The 14,767-nt window shown below is 37.7% G+C and overlaps 1 protein-coding gene across 1 annotated transcript in view; it reads right to left on the bottom strand.

Annotated features, from left to right (window-relative positions):
• Nucleotides 1–5,131: 5,131 nt before the first annotated feature.
• Nucleotides 5,132–14,767, bottom strand: part of LOC134744646 (uncharacterized) — an 82,343-nt gene continuing 72,707 nt past the window's right edge. Inside the window, exon 2 of the mRNA XM_063678540.1 lies at nt 5,132–6,233. Within this exon, the coding sequence (XP_063534610.1) occupies nt 5,362–6,233 (872 nt within the window). The 3' untranslated portion in view covers nt 5,132–5,361. The remainder of the gene's footprint in view (nt 6,234–14,767) is intronic.

The following is a 14,767-nucleotide window of genomic DNA, read 5'->3' as shown; positions in this document are numbered from 1 at the left end:
CTGGGCCTTGGGTCCTGGATATGCCTTTACTGTGTCTGTCCACCGGGTAGGCGCTCTTCCTCTACTTCTCTTCCTTTCTACGTGACCGATCCGATCATTATCAATAATATCAATACCTCCAGACTATCTTCGCGTCTAGCCACGTGTCCGAGGAATCGAAGTATGCGCTGGATGCTTGAAGGAATGAGGCTGGGTGCAAATAAGAAAGAAAGAAAAATCATTTATTAGCACAACATAAAACTAAAACTAAGAATAATTACACAAAATGAAGTTGCGCTAAAACTCAGCTTGGTGTCACGGGATGGTCACGGTATGAACCACATGGCACACTCCGCGACGCTGATTTTCAGTAAGGCCCAGTACCTAGATGGACTAGGTGGCACTCAGTAAATGGGTTACCTATGCCTAAATGGACAGTAGTTGGACACAATATAAGAAAAAATAAGGGAAAGCTTAAATACAATCAAATTACTTAATTAAAATTAGCCTATACCTAAGTCTTATGTTCGTGTGTATGTATGTATGTAAATGTTTATGGGATTTATGTGTGTGTGCACGGTTGCCTATTAAGTGTTGCATTTTTGCTTAGCCAGTATGAATTTACGGAGGTGAATTTTAAAGGTGGACACGGTTTTAATTAATTTAAGGACAAATAGTGGAGAGTCGTGTTCCCATTTTTCAGCTGGTTAAGGATTGATTCATTTGTGCGGTGGCCGGCTGTCCACTATTGATCCCCAGCATTTTCCGCCAGCGCCACATTTGTTTTCTTTTGTTCTTGCCATCAGGGCCCATGTTTCTGACGCATATAGAAAGATTATGGTCAGCATAAAGTAAACTTTAGTTTTCAAGCGTAGGTATTATTTGGTTCTTCCATATATTCTCCAATCTTTTTACCGCGGCTTTTGCCATCTGACCACTGCGCACCACTTCTGTGTCGCCGTCGCCATTGGATTGTATCAGAGAGCTCAAGTATAAAAGCCTCTACGGTATCCAGATCTTGGAGTTCGTATGTACGTGGAATAGTGTTGTTCCTGTCTACGAACAGCTGGGTCTAAGAGCCTCTGTTGATTCTCAAGCCGTACTCCAAGCTGACTGTTTCCAGGGTCCTCAACATTACCTCTAACTCCTCCTCATTCGATCCCACCTATCGTCGGCGAAGCGTAGGTTACTTACTCATGCGGTTACATCCTATCTTTGAACCGCATTTCCAGTTTTCCAGTACTCTACGCATAATTGTGTTCCCCAACAATATTAAAAAGTACAGGGAGAGTATACAGCCCTGGCGGACTCCTCGTTCTGGTTTAAAATTGTCTGAGACGGTGTTATCTAGCCTTACTTTCGACTGGCCATCTAGGTATGTTTTGAACCAGGAACCTTGGTGTCGGGTATGCCCATGTCGTCCATAACACGCAGCATATGACTCCAGTTTATACTTCGGAATGGTGTCAATGTGATACCATAAACGAATTATGCATCCCTGATTTATACGAAAACGATACCAAACTTGGCAAAGTGGCTTAAATAATGTAGTTATGAAGATAAAGTTGAGAACGAAAGTATTTTATCATGCTACCTACTTCAGTCTGTCTCAGTACAAAGAGTACTTCCATCTGTTTCCTACCGTCCCTCTAAATAGGCCAAGCAATAAGAAGGTATAGAGGGAAATGCTAGGAACACAATTTTTAACTTCGTTGCTTTGTTTGGACTAGTTAGGAGATGAACATATCAAAAGTCCCCGGCCGTAACCCTGGTGCTGGGGGGGAGAGGGGGGTTTGAGGGTTCCATTTTTCGGTTTTTCAATTATATCTCGGAAACTATGCGTCTGAGCGACTTAGCCACTTATACAAAATGAAAAGGGATTTAATTTGTTACAAGTTTTATTCAGTCAAGTTTTTCGATATCTTGTATAGTTTTTGAGATATCCGCTCTTGAAGGTCTATTTAGGGCTCTCATTTTTATCTTGATTATCTACATCAGTAAAGCTGCTAGGCCGGGTTTGGTAACGTTCTCGTATAAATCGGGGGTGCTGAATTCATTTATGGTATCAACATTGACACTATTCCTAAGTAAAAACAAAATTTAAAAAAAATAGTTTCCGAGATAGAATCGAAAAACCGAAAAATGGAACCTTCAAACCCCTTTCTCTCCCCCAGCACCAGGGTTATGGCCGGGGACTTTTGATATGTTCACCTCCTAACTAGTCCAAAGTGACCAAACAAAGCTACGAAGTCAAAAATTATGTTCCAAGCATTTACCTCTATACCTTTTTTGGGCATTTATTTCCTGGCCTAAAATTCTTTTCCTACATCTGTTGCTCAAAGCTGAAATGAAATTTTTTATTTTTTTTTAAATATTTGGGGCACTTTCTATGAAAAGGGACCTTATTCTCGATGGCGCTTACGCCGCACAGCATCGCGCGGCATTGTATTTATATCGGAGCATCGTTAATAATGACGTAAGCGCCATCGACAATAAGGTCCCTTTTTATAGAAAATACCACATTTTATCGCTGGCTGTACCTACGGTGACTGCAGTGCTATAGGATTTGGCCACTACATAGTAATTGGCCACTCTTAATAATAAGGCTTCAATTGGCTTGTTTCTTTCTGATTTGTTAGGAGTGGCCAATTACTATGTAGTGGTCAATAACTATAGCAGTCACCCTTGGTACTTTTCTTTTAACAGGCAACTAATACTGTGTTGTTTTATCACAGAGTTCCTATGGCCACCTACTGTGTCCATCATCAGATCAGCTCTATGGTACCATAATAATATTACCCAACCTACATATACCTAAATATATGTATGTGAAGTTTCACTTCAATCGAATAATGGGAAGTGGGTCTAATTTAGCTTGCAAGATTTGAGCCAAAATATCATACAAATATAACATGCATGCAAACGCCAGCTTCAACAATGATGAGGCATACGAATTTGTATAGAGGTTGTCAGACTTGTTATTTACTAGCTTCATCTGCTAATACACACACATTCATTCGTTAACCAATAGATGGTGTATATTGTGTAGTTATAAAAAAAATCGAATAACACCAAATCGTCTATGTGGGAGGTTTTTTTGTAAAACAATCACATAATGTTCGTCTAGTAGTATAAACAACATAGGCCTTATTATGGAACGAAGTCAATGAAAAAAATTCAACTAAAAGAAAACAGTAAATGAGTGAAGTGAAGTGAGTGTGTTGCGTTTTGAATGCTCTGAATTAGTGATGTACCGACTATTGATTTGGCCGACTAGCCGACTAATCGGCGCTCGAATGGCCCATTAGTCGGCCGACTAGTGGGCCAGATCATTATTTTCGTCTATAAGTTCAGGATTGACACTTGACTAACAATCGTTTTGGTCCTTCAGTTGCGCTATTCATCATATTAGCTTTGCTAAAAGGTGCTCTCTGCAGGTTCAAAAGCCTAGCACAGGGATCCTAATTCATATTTTTTTATTTGCGATCCTGACCAGACCATGAGTATTTCCAATTCCATATTTCGCTTACCTACGTAGGTAGCCGCCAATCAAGAACCTAGCCCCAGCAGGAACATAGACTTTTTATAAGAGACCCACATGGTGAATCTCGCGTATCTCCATGGCTCCGCCATTAAAAAAAAAAAAAAAATGATCGAACCAGAACCAGCCCACAAAATTACCTACACGAAAATCGGTTGAGAGAAATGCGACTTGTAGAGTAAAATTTCAGGTCAAATATATGAACAAAAGTTTTCGTATGCCCCCTAAATAGGTATTTGAATAAAATAGACTTAAAGCATATGGTAAATAATAAATGTTATAACTTCTTTTTATCCTGCTCTTTTGTCACTTATAAAATGCTAACTAATCGGCCTTTTTTGCCGACTAGTCGCCGACTAATCGCCGACTACAAATGTGGCCGGTTACTCGGCTTGCCCGACTACTCGGTACATCCCTACTCTGAATACATACTCGATGATTTGCTCTAATTAAAGTATGGCGATGATAAAATAAGGTATAGGTAGCAAACCAGGTACCAGTATGGGGTTCTTCAAAAAAGGAGTGTACAGGTTTTTAAAGAGTCGGCAACGCGCGTGTTGCAGGCGTCCATAGACTACGGTAACTGCTTACCATCAGGCGGGCCGTATACTTGATTGCCACCGGCGTGGTATAAAAAAAACCAAACTAATGTGTTATTCACCCACATTAGGTTTCAAATAACCTCACGATATCTATACATATTATTATGTAGTAGCTACAATAGGCATACCTATTTCAACCAACTCATCTTCCGTTTTAATTGTATCTATTACGGGAACACCCAAATATTCCGAAACATGTTTTTCTGATTTTTATAACCACGATTTTCATTATATAGGGAACTAGCAAATTGTCATCGTCTACGGAGCTTGAATATTTTTAACGTTATGGAATCGGTTCCCGTTTAATAACCCTATAATTGTTCATTGTTATTTTTTTGTGCATTATTTCTTTTAATTCTGTAAAGCCGCGGTTATCCGTATTCCGCATTTCTTTAAGGCATTTTTTTAAAATTCTAATTGCCCTAATTGTCAGGCGAAACTAATATTCGGCAATAAATTTAGGTACCGATCACCCGTTGAAACAGCCAGTATCGTCCATAATCTCCATCTCATTAATCCATTTCTTTCCTTCTACAGCTAAATTTATACGCCGTTATCTTTCGCACGTACACCAGTTCACGCCAGTGCGGAAAGCGGACCGTCAGAAAAACAATTTGTTTTGGTTTTTTTTTTTTTAATTCCATGTGTAGATTTTTTTAGTGATGTTCGGAAGTGCTTAACAAATTATACGTGTTTTGCAGAAGTATTTGTTTTACTGCATTACACACTAAAACTCTACCCAAATAAGTACAGTGCAGACTTTTAGAACGCCAGAAAACTGGCTAACGGTAACTCACTTGTCTAACAGTCGAAACCTTGAATAGATACCTAATTCGAAAGTTTCGCCGACATATTATTTGCTTTATCAATATAAAACGTAGATATTCGATCTAATAATTCAATTTTGTAACCAGCAATCTACTTACAACACTTGTAAATTACATCGCCAGTTGCGCATCTCTTAGCTTGATTAATTGAGGGAGGCATGAAAATGAAACTAGAAGCTTAATTAAAGTTCTTAATTTAATTTATTATTTGAATTCTCATTCAATAGCAAACCACGCACATTCACTCATCTTCACATACAGCTCATACCGCTTACACAAGTAGACTACAGACAACACACAAATTAAATTTAGGCAGCGGCGTTTCGACACTCGACGCACTTGTCACACCATTTTTCTACTGGTACCTACTTCAATCACTTACGTAACGCAAGTCTTTGTATTTACACTGGTTTTAGCTTAAAGCTAGCAACGGCTCTTCCGGATCGTGCTTTGGGCTTATATGTTTCGAGGTCGCTTTCTTCCACTGCTCCTTTTTGTTAAACTTTTGCTTTGTTGCTGCTAGCTTCGCTTTAGATTTCGTAATCTTTGGCGGCTTAGGTTCGTCTAGACGTTCTAATGTCTCTATAATATTTTTAGGCTCTGAAACAACTCGTCTAGTTTCTTCGCTGATTTCGTCCATCGTTGCATTTTTGTTGGCGTACACGACGACGAAATGCGAGTACGCGGAGTTGGATGGAGAGTTGATGTCGGCGAAGTCTCTGAAGTTAGCGAACTGATCTTGATTGAAATTAGGTCTAGGGTTGGCTATGTAGCCTGATCCGAGAGACGGTCGGCCGTGGCCATTGTTGTAGAATGAGTTGAAGCTGTCGTGGAAATCGTCGGTGTCCTCATCGTTTTGGGCGAAGAAAGTTCCTCCTCTAATGATTCCAAAGTTTCCTGAGCCAAGCAAGCTAGAGCTTGCATCTACTAAAGGCGCCGAAGCAACGCTATTCTGCTTTCCGAAACCATCAAGACTTCTGTAGTTTCCAAACAAAGGGTAGTTTAGCAACGATCTGTACGATTGCGGTTTCTGACTGTACGCCGTCTCTTGATTTCCAAAACCGCCTATTCTGTACCCGCTTTGCTGCCGGGGTTCGAAGAGGTTTGCGAAGGAGGGAAAGAAAGTCTGTGAGCCGCCGACGAGCTCGATCGAGTGGTCGGTCTGGACGGACGTCGAAGCCGCAGATTGAGGCTCATGCTGTTGATTTTGCCACTGCTGATGCGGTGCTGCCACCACCTCTGGGACAATCTCGGACGACTCTGCACTGAGATCCGTTGCATCATCTGAAACAAACAGATTTAACGTAAGTCAACGTTTTAATAACAAAACTTCCGTGAGACACAGACATATTAAATATATTAACGTACGTAACGTATTATGTACGGAGTGAAACATGTCGAGCGTTTTCGACTTAAAACACGTGAGTGACCCGTTATTAATATATTTAATATGTAAGTCAACGTTGTTTAAAATGCCAACAAAAATTATGGAAGACCTTGATAAGGTAAGACAATACGATGCTTGACTTATCGTTTATGTAGGTTTGATGTGTTGTAACGGAGATTGCGGCTGTTAATACATAATGCATGTATGCATTGTTTTGATTACACTTGTAAATTAAGTTCTTTGCTGCGTGGGTGTGGGGGGTGACGTTTCGACTGATTTGCGACACGCTATATAATTTAAAACACATGTTTTGTGACGCTCATTGTCTTTCAAACGGAATAAGTTAGCTACCGGAATATAAAACGTTTCCTGAATAAACATTTGTAATAATGTTCCTTGGACTTCAAAATATAAATAAACGTACCAACAACAAAAATATGAACCTAACCAGACCCTTACATAAACACAAAGTATCTAAAGCAGTCTCGTTAGTCTGCCAATAAACTTATAAATCTCTCGTTAGTAAATTAAAATTGAAGATGTTTCGTATATTCGTATAAGGAAATGCGAGGCGTGCAAAACAGCTCTATATCAAAATGTAAATCTTTATTAGGCCGTTAGTCAATAAATTGAGAAACTCAGTTCGACATTGTTTCCTAAGTAAGTTTCTCAACGTTAGCTTTTCATCATATCCTTATAATGAATAGTATAGCCAAGAAACCAATAAGCTTCTAATGACGGGGAGTGAGTTTGAGGAGTGTGTAAATTATTTCACTAGCAGGATGTCAATATGCGCTATTTGTAGGTGTTATATTTCTACTCTTTAGTTGTTTGTTTACCTAACACTAGAAATTTAGAATTAGATCAATATTTATTCCTGGTGCATTGCGATTTCAGTAATTACCCAATTCTTAATGAATTGTCACTTACTATCATTTGTTAAATAATTACGTCTACTATTATGATGTCGTAAGTCCGAGCAGTGTCACACTGGGTATGTTTGTTGGCTGAATGAATTACTACGTCTGAGCCTTTTGGACCGGAGAAAATTAACTCAACGGTTATGTCATTCCTAAGTACTGGTCAGTGAAGTGACAATAGTGGTTTGCGGTCGCCTTTTTTAAATTTTGAATCTGGAACATAATCACATTCGAACGCAATATCGAAGCATGTTTCGAATACGTTGAATATATTCATAAGTGTCGTAAATATATGACGATAATTGCTGATCTTTATAACCTTTAACCTAGAGGGGAATTTGAAACAAATCTGCATTTTTGTTAGGAAAACAAGGCTGTGTTTTGAAACTGTGCCAAAGGTCAGGAGAAAGCTTGGGTTAGGGTATAACGAGGCTAGATCGAATAGGTACGCCTTATGAGAGACGTGGCAGGACCGACGCAACAATTTTGGTCACGTCTCGTCTGTTCACGTAACTCGGAATGAAATGTGCGTTTTGTATCAGATTAAAAGACGGACTCGGTAATACGCACGTTGCGTAGGAATTAGGATTTCTCTGCGTGCATATACTGCTTATGCGTTTCTTATTTCTTTACTTAATGCGCAATATAAACATATTTTGGAATGTTATCTATTAGTGACCCCTGTGTAACCCCTACCCCCTGTGTTTTAGGTAACACATCGGTCTCTTTAAGACTAATGAACCAATAACTAACCAATAATGTGGAATTTTTAATGATCACAAAATAATTGGACCAGTTACGATGGTAACTTTCTAAGGCCTAAGGTCCTACCCTATAGTACTTCTTTAGTTCAATGAAATTTAAATCATATTCGATTGGAACAGTCGTTTTCGCTTTGTTTCATTTAATTTTCAAACAACGCAAAATAAACTATTTCATACACTATCGATTCAAATTTCAGTGGCAACTTTGGATTTTTCGTTTGTATGGCTGGGCCTTAGGAGGGTAAAATAAAATATACATACTTACTAGTTAAAACTTTGTGTTATAACATAACGCTTGGTTCTATATCTATTTACATATAATAAGTTACATATAATATGTATGTAAATAAATGTTTTTATTTACATACATATAATAAGGTCCAAAGTTCCAAAACACTTCACGAGAGGGTTCTATTTTATCATATATGTATCTTATAGGTACCTAATCTGTACTTACTTATTGCAGCAGTACGTAACATACTAGTTTAATGTGACTCGTACGTTTAACGAAAACACTTTAACATGTCGCAGTAATTTCTCGCTTTTCCGTAGTTACGTACATCGTGTAACGGGTTGACAGTTTCCACACGAATTGCTGAACCATTCGCACACGTTGATGATATAAGTGGTTCAAATATATGCGCCTCTGCATTTATCTCGAAATAGGAACTAGAAAAATGTCTTCATAATTCACAGAACTCTTGGTGGTGCAAGGGAAAGTCGAGGGCAAAAGATCTCGTGGCCGCTCCCCAACACGATGGACAGACCTCATTAAGTCCATCACAGGAAATACAGTCAACGATTGCTCTCACTCCACCAAAAACAGAGCCACATGGCGACGGATCACAAGAGCTGCCGTGGCGCAGAAATTGACCGTGACATGACCACGACCACTCTGTCAAAAGTGTACGACTAAGAAGAGAAGAAGAAGAATTCATAGAAATGCTGCTTGGGAACTTTTTAGGCACTGTGGAAATACTCGACAATGCGACAGCGACTGCGACCATAGTTATTAAAATACGTACCTAACCTATTTACGAAAATTTATGGGTTGCAGTCGCTCGACCGTAAGTAGGCACGTACTCGTAGACGCGTGATCACATTAGTTAAACCCATTGACATATATTACTTCATAAAGACCGGCCTTAGGAGCACTACGAATGGGGCCGATATATTGGAGTCAAAATCGCATTTAGTTACACCAGCGCGCTCAGTCGTGTGGCGAATTGCGCAGTGGAAAGGCCTCGGCACAGAATAACTACGCCTCGGTGTCCAGTCGGAATTGTATGCATACGCTTATATTTTGTTTACGTTTACACCAATGGTAAGAAGCTGGATATATGTCTATGGTTAATAAAAAAAAAATGGTAAAAGTAGGTTGCCCGCTCACATTATAGTTATAGTCAGTTTTGATAAAGTAGCGTATCAGACTATGCGTCAAGTGTGGATACTTTTGACGCATTCATTCTGTGATTGCTTAACGAAAACATGTTTCTCTATATGTATAAAAAAGAATTAAACTGTTGCTTACTACTACTACACACCTACTTTTAAACGCGAACTATCATTTTTTTTGCGTGATGTATCATACGCCACTAATGGATTCTGACTGTACCAGTATTGTCGGTTTAATAAAGTTCCAAATGTTTTACTTGTACTCGTAAATTGGCATCCAGATAATAGTAGCTTTCGTAGAAACTTAACTGCGTAGTGACCTGATCCGGGCTCCTTTAGCAATACGAGGGCTGCTACTTATGTCTACGGAAAAGCGAAAAAAAAAACAAGAATCTACAGTTATTCTTTATTGTTTTTTTATATTTGCTCGCCAAAATGAACGATGTACTTTTTTATACGTTGAAACTAATTTACATAGCACTTTATCCATTCTGATTTTGGTATACAAAACGTGCATTATGTACGCAAAAACGGCTTGTTACCGATGTTTTCTTTTTTTAACAGCCAAATGTTCATGTAATATCTTACAAATGCTCGTCATACTATTGCCCAGAGACGCCTAGCTCTATCTCGTGATATGTACTGTAACGATATTGCATTATGAGTTCGTGCACAGCATCTGTAGTTTTTGGGATAACAGCCGATTTGGAGCGTTTTTTTTTAAATCGTCCGTAAGCATACTACGACCACAATTAACCTCACTAAACCATTGATTCACATTGATCTTCGATGGAATTTCCATCCCAAAAGTCGGAAAAAGCCGATCCATGCATTATTTTTGAGCCGAAAAAAAATCATCGCACGAAAATGTTCACAAGTTGCCACGTTGAAGATGAAACAAGCAATTTTTAAAATGGCGCTAAAATGTAAAACCAATTGATAGACATATGAAACCAACTGTATTCTACTTCCAAAGAGGTCCATTTTTATATGTTGTATATATATTTTTCATATTGTTCCAGTAAGTAGCCCATGCCGGATACATAATAAGTAGCAGTCCTCGTACCTATAATGTAATGGCACCGCTACGTTATGAACTGTGACATTTAAAAATGTCGTTAGAGGATTGTAGTACATATATAATTATGTAGGTAAGAACTTAGCGTATTTATATGCCTTGAGTAACAATACCTACTAGTTAAATTATTGGTGGGCAACCTATAGTTACAATACTTACAATTACAGAATAGTGACAACCTAGGTATGCGCGTTTTAGTTGCCTATTTATCTAGTAGATAGGTAGCTCGGTAGATAGTATCTACCGAGCTACCACATAAAAATAAGTATTCATGGGCTTGGAATCGTGCACTACACACTTATATGTAAATTGTTTCAATATTTAAATGTCCCTACCGTGTCCAGTAATGTGTAGTTAAATTGCCTTTAGTTATAACGAAAAGAAGCGCAAATAATTACAAAAATAATTTCCGCGGTGTATTTATAAGTAATTGCATACCTACATTTGTGCCATTTTCAACCAAAAGGATACTTATTGTCGGTTGTCAATAAGGCGCTATTTCTATATAGCTTCAATTTGAAATCAACCTTATTGACAACCGACAATGTGGTACCTTTTGGTTGAAAAGGTCACATTTATCCGTTCTCCATACTACTGTAACTGAATATACTTCCTTTTATTAAATGTACGATATTTACTGCCTGCCTAAGGCAAAGTACCTAGCTAAAATGATTATCTTACAGTTTCCGGTGTGATAATATAAGTACATACATACCTATATAGTGCTTTGTTTAGTTCTTGTTTCTTAACTATCTTGTATCTATAAATAGTTTTCTGCAGACTTTTTTAGATTATGTAAAAAAAAAATCTTCGATTCTAGGATTTCATAAGTAATATCAGCGTTTCAAACATTATCCAGCTCCTTTAAAACAAAACGGAAAAATGTATGCGGCGCATCGCACTGATGATGATGATGACTGAAATGGAATATGCTTAACATCCTGATCCTGATATTCGGTTTCAGCCAACTTAAAAAAATATTGATTTCTTTGTGAATTTCTTTGTTTTAGGTCACGGAAATTGGGTTACAATCAATTTTCACATATATAGGTAGTTGGTCAAACCAAATTGGCAGTAAATAAGAACAAAAAAACTATACTCATCCTTTTTTTCGGGTGCTAGTGTAAGATAAAGATAGTATGATTCTCTCTGTCTAAGTTTGAAATAAGACAGTCCTTTGACAAACTATAGTTCGTGTATGGTGGCAGCTGTCATCTCAAAACAATTCTGCGTTTTAAGGATAAAAAATGCTGTGAAATTCATGACAAAATACGAAATATTCTTTAAACTGTATGAGTAGAACATATTTCGTTGTATAGCACAAGCTAATTTGGATCATCCATTCATATTAACGCTACGCATCTTGCAATGTTTGACATACTTGAAATCTAGAGCACGACATCGATTATTGAAACAAATACGCATACTTTTCTAATATGGTAACACCGATTTTGTACGGTTCCGCAATGGACGCGCGATATTGTTTTCGTCTTCTTTTGCTGCGCGAAATTAGGTTTCTAAATGCGGTTATTTTAAACATGCAATTTTTAAAATAACCGCATTTGTCTAATGTTTATAGTAGAAAATAAACATTAGACAAATTATTTTGATAGAGATGTCATTAGCCATCTCATGCGCACCTTTAGTGCATAATGGGACAACTCCTGATTGAATTTTGCGAGTACCTACTAGCCTGAGCGGCTAACGCTGATTGGTGCGCCGTATCAAAACAAGATGAAAACGCAGTCAAATTGTTAAAATAGATTAGGCCTCCTGCTTAAAAGCTGGTTACGGTTAGTATTAGTAGTCGGATATGCATTTACCGTAAGTTTAATAACTAGAACGCGAGAAGATGAGATGGAAGGCGAAAGACCGCGGGGCCCCCCACCAACTAGATGGTCCGACCAAGTTAAGAAGGCCACCTCAGGCAAACTCCGTGAGGGCTACGGGAGATCGAGACCGATGGAGACAAATCACAAGAGCTGCAAAACCTCAACCTCAAAAGTGGTCACGATCCTCAGTAATGAGGGACCGGCAAAGAAGAAGAGTTTAATATGAAAGTTACATTAGACCATAGGTACTAATTTTATAAGTTGGATTTAGAAATTACGACACGTACAGTCGACCTAGAAAAGGAATAATACTATGTGATTTGAAAATAAATATTTCCTTTCTAGGATCTTTTGCAATTACTTGACCAAAATAAACTAAAGTATTTGACAATGTAAACGTTCAACTAGAATCGTACCAAGGGCTAGTCTTATTGCACTATTAAAAAAAGTTATTTTCCTCTCACTAGCTCGGAAAGCCGTCTATTATCCTTTAAAACAAGCGGGGAAAAACGCATTTTATCCACTAGTGGGGAAAGTAATTTGACCTTGGATGGAGCGTGTTTAAGTAGCTTGACAGATAACAAAACGTAAAACGCTCATAATAATGGTTCGTTCGATATTAATTATCATTAAATAAATGGTTTGAGAATCTAATAAAAATACCAAATTTAGCTTTATTTAATAATTTTAAGTCATAAACCTTAAAATTCCATAAGAAACGTTAGATTTTTTATAATGATGTTAAATATAATTCTGAACGCACAAGTTGAGTCGATGCAATTTCAAAACGCATCGTTGACATTTCATACGTCAGAACAGAAATGTCAACATTGTCAACAAAATTTTTACTGTTCTTCTCACCGACTCACGTAAAAATCAGAATTTTTAATGTTTTCTGTTATAATATCGTAAAAAAATAGTGATTCCAGTGATGAAGATGATTCCTGTGGATTTTGCACTTTCCTCGCTATAGTGAGGGGAAAAGTTTTGTGTTACACACGGGTGCAAATGTATTTTACTTCTCGTGTGTTGAAACACTCGCTACGCTCAGGATTCTATAGTTGAACCACTCGCTTCGCTCGTGGTTCAACTATAGAATCCTTTTGCTTGCTCATGTTTCAATTCCACACTCGCGGGTAAAATACAACTTTGCACCCTTGTATAACAAATAACTATTTCCCCTCACTAGCTCAGAAAGCCGTCTTTTATCCTTTAAAACAAGCGGGGAAAAACGCATTTTATCCACTAGTGAGGAAAGTAATTTGACCTTGGATGGAGCGTGTTTAAGTAGCTTTTGACAGATAACAAAACGTAAAACGCTCATAATAATGGTTCGTTCGATATTAATTATTATTAAATAAATGGTAAATTTAGTTTTATTTAATGATTTTAAGTCATAAACCTTAAATTCCATAAGAAACATTTGTTTTTATAAATGATGTTAAATGTAATTCTGAACGCACAAGTTGAGTCGATGCAATTTCAAAACGCATTGTTAGAAATGTCAACATTGCCAAAAAAAATTTTGTCGCCGACTCCGACACGTAAAAATACAAAACTTCCAGAGTTTTCTGTTATAATATCGTATTATCGTAAAAAAAATAGTGATTCCAGTGATGAAGATGATCTAACGCCTGTGGATGTTGCACTTTCCTCGCTATAGTGAGGGGAAAAGTTTTGTGTTACTCACGGGTGCAAATGTATTTTACTTCTCGTGTGTTGAAACCACTTGCTACGCTCAAGATTCTTTTTTAGAACCACTCGCTTCGCTCGTGGTTCAACTATAAAATCCTTTCGCTTGCTCGTGTTTCAATTCCACACTCGCGGGTAAAATACAACTTTGCACCATTGTATAACAAAATAAATTGCATTTGATTGAGAAACATGCCCTGAAAGCAGAAAGTAAGTAAACTACTTTAAAGTGTTTAGAAAAATCTTATAAGAGAAAAATAATTATATGATGTATGGTTAATAAACCAGACAAAAAAGGCCGATTCTGAATACGTTATACGTCTATTCTACGTGAGTATTTAAACAAACATACCTATAGCCTAATTAATGGTGCCATTGGCATTGAATGACGTTCGCATTTCCTACATTTCCGCATGCGTCCTTTGACGTTAACGACAGCAATTTGTTAGAAGGCAGCACAAATCCCACGTCACTCGACATCCACGTAAAAGGTTTGTGCATTCACAACTACTTAACAACCAGTTTAAGTGAACACAAAATGTAATAAGAAACATGACACAAAGGTCTGAATGAGCTGGACAGGTGCGTTCAATGTCGTCCCTAAATAATAATGTCTAACCCGGAACGCACTGTTGAAGTCATGTTATAAATTACCATTTGTGTGTAAATATAAACAGTTAATCAGTGCGATAAAATCACACGCATTTCTTCCTGATCGAGGGCTCTGACGTCTTGAAACGTATTAATACT

The sequence above is a fragment of the Cydia strobilella genome, chromosome 10 (assembly GCF_947568885.1).
Source record: "Cydia strobilella chromosome 10, ilCydStro3.1, whole genome shotgun sequence".
In the NCBI taxonomy this organism is placed as follows: Eukaryota; Metazoa; Arthropoda; class Insecta; order Lepidoptera; family Tortricidae; genus Cydia; species Cydia strobilella.
Note: the sequence above shows the minus strand (reverse complement) of the source record. Positions and strands in the feature narration are given on the sequence as shown.